This window comes from Sinohyriopsis cumingii, chromosome 12 (assembly GCF_028554795.1).
Source record: "Sinohyriopsis cumingii isolate HCF-2022 chromosome 12, ASM2855479v2, whole genome shotgun sequence".
In the NCBI taxonomy this organism is placed as follows: Eukaryota; Metazoa; Mollusca; class Bivalvia; order Unionida; family Unionidae; genus Sinohyriopsis; species Sinohyriopsis cumingii.
The window spans coordinates 123,859,287-123,865,764 of record NC_142972.1 but is presented as its reverse complement, the minus strand read 5'-3'; the positions used below and the strand labels follow the sequence as shown (position 1 = coordinate 123,865,764).

The following is a 6,478-nucleotide window of genomic DNA, read 5'->3' as shown; positions in this document are numbered from 1 at the left end:
TGCCTTTACATTTGCATATTTCATCATCATCATCATCGTCGTCGTCGTCATAGAGGTCATGATGATCATGTTGCAGTTATTGTAGGGTTTTGCGCCGTTTTTAAGCACAAGATAGGCTATACATGGCGGCCAGTATAAATGGTGGAGGAAGAACCCTGGAAAGCCATGGAAAGAATCACAGACACACGAGAAGGCAAGCTTTCTCACGTACCCACATTGGCCGAGCCCCGAGACTCGAACCCACGCAGACAGAGGTGAGACGGCAGTGATCCGTAACGGTGAGCGCTTTAGACCACTCGGCCACAAGGGGCCCCATTATCATCATCACTATTATTATTATTGTTATTATCATTATTGTTATTATTATTATTATTATTATTATTATTGTGGTTCTTGTTGTCACATTTCATTATCATTAACATTGCTGCTGCGTCAATTATTGCTGTTACTGAAGACAGAATAGTCATCGAGAAGTAACTGTAACACGTTCTTTTATGCTAAATTAGCACAAGGACCCATCCCAAGGATATCTGTTCTACATATCTCAGGTTCCAATAACAGCCACATGAAAAGCTGACCTAGCTATATGAGAATTTCTATTGATCCCATGTTTCGTTTCCCTATTTAATGTGCTTCTAAGTGGCACAATCTTTATAGGACACGAAGACTCATGAAATAAACAAAAATAACAACAAAAGAGACGTGATACAAGGCTATGAAAATACACAAGTCATTCTTTCAAAGAATATACATACATGCATACATACATACATACATACATACGTACGTACGTACGTGCTTTCATCAAAATACATACGAAGAATGGGAAATTGCTAGCATGCAAGATAAAGAGAATAAGACGGGTAAACAGACGGATAGATTGATGGTTGGATGGATGGATAGATATATAAGTTTACTGACTTTTTATATTGTGCATATGTGGTATAATAATGTGAAACTGCGAAATGTTTCCACCATTTAAAGTTAATTATTAAATTGATAATTTGTTTCTAAATCCTGTACATATTGCTTATACATACTATCAAGGGTATATCTTATATTTAAAAATATGCAATCTGTAGGAATAATTCACTAAAAGAAAAGAAAACAATGACAATTATAGACCTGAAGACATTATATGATGCTCATTCGGATTTTCAAAATGAATTCCTTGAATGTCGGATTACCTAGATACACGAGGATAAAAGTATATTGTTTGCAAATCCTATGTGGCTACTTCGACATGGATAAATTATAAGGTCTAATGACTGCCAAATCTATGTGGCTTCTTCGACATGGATAAATTATAAGGTCTAATGACTGCCAAATTTATGTGGTTACTTCTACAGGGATAAATTATAAGGTCTAATGACTGCCAAATCTATGTGGCTACTTCGACAGGGATAAATTATAAGGTATAATGACTGTCAAATCTATGTGGCTACTTCGACATGGATACATTATAAGGTCTAATGACTGCCAAATCTACGTGGCTACTTCGACAGGGATAAATTATAAGGTCTAATGACTGCCAAATCTATGTGGCTACTTGACAGGGATAAATTATAAGGTATAATGACTGCTAAATCTATGTAGCTACTTCGACATGGATAAATTCTAAGGTATAATGACTACCAAATCTATGTGGCTACTTGACAGGGATAAATTATAAGGTATAATGACTGCCAAATCTATGTGGCTACTTCGACAGGGATAAATTCTAAGGTCTAATGATGGCAAATTCTTTTAAAAATCATGAAAGTAATTAGCGAACAACATGGCGCCTACCACAGTATTAATGATGCATGGACAGTAAATAAACACTTCATAAAACTTTCGAAAAATTGTCACACCAATAATTTTATTTCAATTAATAACATTTATTTTCACAAAATAGTAACAAATGTAGAAAATACAGATTTATATAAAACTGATGAAATGCAAATAAATTTACGAGAGAAATAAATAGCGGCTTTTGAGTCAAACGTCGCTGTTGCCATAATGAAGTATATGATTAGTGAATCACAAAAAGACGCCACTATCACAGTGGCCGTGTTAATTGTTAATTTTAGTTAAACGCGTGCATTTGATATATTTCGATACATTTGTCATTGCAGCTTGTATTAACTAATATTATTCAATGTATTAAACACTGACTGATGTCTTAACTCAATCCTCCTAAAGTACAAGATCTGATTAAGTTACATTGATTCTGAGGAAAAGGAATGTTTGACATGAACAGAACTTTTAAAAAGAATCTGTATCCATTCAGATAGAGTTACAATTTTCAACTTCTTTTAAAACTGCCAACTCTAGTGTTTGCTGCACCTGGTAGAACAGTAGCGCCTCCTGAAGTTTGAACCTGTCTCGGACCGAGCAACTGAACCAGGTCATAGACACACGCCGGAAGTCGGAACTTCCTATCACGTATAGGAATGGATTAATCGCGGCACTAGTTGCTTGTATCCATGAAGTCAAATGTAACAGCCAGGGAGGAATGGAATTTGCACAAACCGAGAACAAAATATTACACATAGATTCCGGAGTCCAGCAGATTAGAAAGAACATCACTAATAGTCCCAAAGATAGGAATGCCTTCTTCTCTTGACGAACTAAAAAATCTCTAACAATATCATCACTTTGTTTTCTTGTCCGTGAGACTATACTTGATAACGAGGCTTTTCTTGGTTTTGTCGTACCGGAAAGAAGGGCGACGTCCATGGACACACGTCGTCCAGATAAAATTTTGGCAACTTGGCAAACAGTTTGTTTTGTTGCGAAAGGTGGCACTGATGCGAAACGGCGATTTTTGAAAACTGTTGCGGAATTTCTTCTTCCCTCCGACCGGCATAATGAATTCGAAAAGAAGTCTATCAATTCATCGGAATTATTTGTCGCACTGCTTACACAGTCGGAAGATTCGGTCGAGTACTTTCTGTTTGTTAATGAATACGTGTCTGACATGCTCATTGAACGACGAAGTATTTTGCTGTTTCTTCTCTTTAAAAGCCGGAGGTAAATACCACAGTTTAGCACTAATAAAGTAACAAAAGGTATTATGTATTCGACAGCAAATGTTCCAACAGTTAGTCCAATATTAGCATTAAATGGCAGCATACAAGGCCTCGAAGAAGGACTATCGTGTAGCACGACTTTAAAAGCTCTCCAGCTATAAAGCAGTGGAATGTGTACGATAAAGCTTATAAGCCAAGTAGATATGACCAAAATGGCGGCAATCTTCTTGCTTTTCCGAACTCGGTAAGATATGGGATAGTTTATACTCCACCATCGGTCAAAGGTGATCAAAATTATGCTTAAAACAGTTACAAAGAACAGAGAATACCTGAATATCAAGAAAATCCAGCAAGACTCCTCTGAAAACATCCACCCGCCATTCAAAGTCTCGAAGACCGATAGAGGTAGTGTACATCCAAGAAAGAAATCCGCCACAGCAAGGCTGGCTATGTACACATTCCGGCACTTCTGTAAGGTTTTGTTAATTGCTACCATCACTACGACAGCCCCATTTGCGATGATCGTGGTCACAAACAAAGTGATTAGGGGAATGGCACTGCCCCATAATACCATAAGACTATTGCTTCCATATTCCTTTTGGTCGCTTGACGAACATGAAGTTTTGTTTTCCATCTCAGAAACCACATGCGTTCATACTAACAAGCGTGTTTTGATTATTTGGTTCAGTCATTTCTATCCCTTCTCAAAAAATAGTCATCAGAAATGATGTGTAGATTGTAAAGATTCCTTACCGAATAGAAACTTTACTCATTGTTCACCACTGGCATCAATAATTACTTAACTAGAGAATTACTTTTGATAGCAAACAGTACTATATTTAACACTTAGAATGGGATATTTGGTTCATTTAAAAAAGAATGAAAAAACACATCACAAAAACTTGCAAGCTCTCACATCAGACTAAAGTCTGATTCCTATAGTCCTTTCTTAAACCGTTCTGTATTGTATGGAACAGTCTGATGTTATCCAAACCAGATAGAAACTGTTGTTCACACTTCACCAATCTTTTACTTCAGCGATTACGTTATTCCATATACCGGGGAAGCCACGGCGTGAAGGAAAGTATCTGATACTGAGCCAGATAAAAAAAAAAGCGAATTTCTCAAGAATGCAGCAAATCACCGATGTGATCAGAGCGACAGATTGTTATGCATAATGCCTACTTCGCTAATGCACAATAACACTAGACAAGCTGGAATCTCGCGCCTCTTATATATCTGCCGAGAGTGCTGATGATACAGTAACTCGGCCCATAGATCGATAGCTACCAATTATCTTGAATGTATGATTTGTGGATCCAATGCTTTCCAATTTATGGAAATAACTAGTCAGAATACTGGAACTATAGACTTCACTTATAAAACAGTTTTCAATGTGATTTATCTGCAGAAACATTTTATTCCATATATCCATCATAAAGGAATTGTACATATACTACAAATAAATAATACATACAATCCTTATGCCAATTTTGCCTTAATAATAAGGGAAAATCCTAAATGTTTACAATTTCTATGTTGTATTGACTAGTCTTTCATTCTTCCTCTATATATATATATATATATATATATATATATATATATATATATATATATATATATATATATATATATATCTGTGTGTGTGTGTGTGTGTGTGTGTGTGTGTGTTCGTTTTTATGTTTTCTTCTGTATATCTTCTTTCTTGTACACAAACGTATATTGCTATTTAGATCCAAACAAATTATTTGACAAATATAGACAGTAATCTTCCATAAGCTTTTATACAAAGCAAATGTCGCTCGCAATATTATTCTACAAGTCAAATAATTTGCTACGATTGACAAAACTGTACAACCCTCTAAGTTGTTGATTTTTCTGGCCGATAATTTTAGTGAAAATTTTATGTGTCTCTCTAGATGACTCTGTCGTGGAAAAGAATGCGTAATAAAATATATACATGAACATGTGTATGATGTTCATACATGGTCTTAACATTATTGTACGAGTAAATGTATGATTAATACGGATAATAGCTGTCTGTGATCGGTCCACAGGCAAATATTCAAAACCCGACACTGTACGGATGGAATCCATTACCGTCTGTGTAATTCAAAACATTACTCTCAAATGATTATGTTTTCTCTATAAAAAAACTTTTCACAAGTCGATTCACGTACAAATATAATTTCCCTGATTTATATTCAGTGACATCATGCAATATTTTCAGACTGATATTTCGTGTCAGTCATATATAACTGAGAACTTAGGTACAGCTGTGAGAAAAAAGAAACTTGTCCAGTCCGTTTGTCTCGGTAGAAAAGAGAACAGATTATTTGTACATATAAATTGTCAGTTATAGGAACAGTTATTATTTAGGTTTTGAATGTAAGTCTGTTATACACACAAAAAACAACAACAACAACAACAAAGTTAACATCCATATATGTAATTTAACCATTCAAGATTTTTGTTCAAGGGCATGGCGTCATCTATGGTATTTTGTGTAAATTACGATACTAGAGAAATACCATGTCATGATCTCACATTGTATAAATGTGCAGCATTAGGTTTTTTTCTCTTCATGTTATGTTATATTTATTATTTATATTCTACCGAAACAAAAGACTGAGAAAACAGACTGCAAACTATTTTAATTTCTGTTAGACATGCTTATGTATAATTTTAAGCTTTAGGTTACGAAGAAAATTATCTCGTTTCATAAATGTTATAAGTTTCCCATAGAGATCCTATATTGAAAAAAAATACAGACATAACCGTGCCAAGCTGTATTGTGTGTGTGTGTGTGTGTGTGTGTGTGTGTTAGGGTGGTCCAAAAGATCGTAGCATCTTTATGTATGTTTCAACTCATAATTGGCAACATCAATTATTAAGGTCGACTCTATCATCAAGGAGTCCTGAACATTTTCTTCGTTATTCCACTAATCCACCTATAATGTTGTTTTCTTTTGGGGTCCGTCTTTTTTATAATTTTTAAAACTTTTTTTGGTTGTTGCTTTTTGTCTTTCCTTATCTGTGTGTATGTGTGTGTGGGGGGTATATGATTTTCTTAAGGTTGAACTGCGACTTACATTCGTAAAGTCTGAAAAGAAATATGTAGTACATCACCCTGATGCAAGTCAATAGTTCCGCAGAATACAATGCAGTGGAAGATGCATAATTCTTTTCTATATATTTTGAAATTTAGTTTAGTAGTTTATGTCTATGCCATTGACCTGTAGTTGAGTAGTTTACATCTATGCCATTGATCTTTAGTAGAGTAGTTTACGTCTATGCCATTGATCTTTAGTAGAGTAGTTTACGTCTATGCCATTGATCTTTAGTAGAGTAGTTTACGTCTATGCCATTGATCTTTAGTTGAGCAGTTTACGTCTATGCCATTGATCTTTAGTTGAGTAGTTTACGTCTATGCCATTGATCTTTAGTTGAGTAGTTTACGTCTA

The 6,478-nt window shown here is 35.1% G+C and overlaps 1 protein-coding gene across 1 annotated transcript; it reads right to left on the bottom strand.

Annotated features, from left to right (window-relative positions):
* Window positions 1-1,841: 1,841 nt before the first annotated feature.
* On the bottom strand, window positions 1,842-4,404 carry LOC149787387 (alpha-2 adrenergic receptor-like). Its single transcript, XM_089978375.1, has one exon. It carries the CDS (start codon window positions 3,646-3,648, stop codon window positions 2,269-2,271), a length of 1,380 nt encoding a protein of 459 aa, XP_089834501.1. The 5' UTR covers window positions 3,649-4,404; the 3' UTR covers window positions 1,842-2,268.
* Window positions 4,405-6,478: the final 2,074 nt, after the last annotated feature.

What these genes read in the sequence shown, in the direction of transcription:
- LOC149787387 (XM_089978375.1), bottom strand. Translation starts at nt 3,648, where the DNA reads ATGGAAAACAAAACTTCATGTTCGTCAAGCGACCAAAAGGAATATGGA.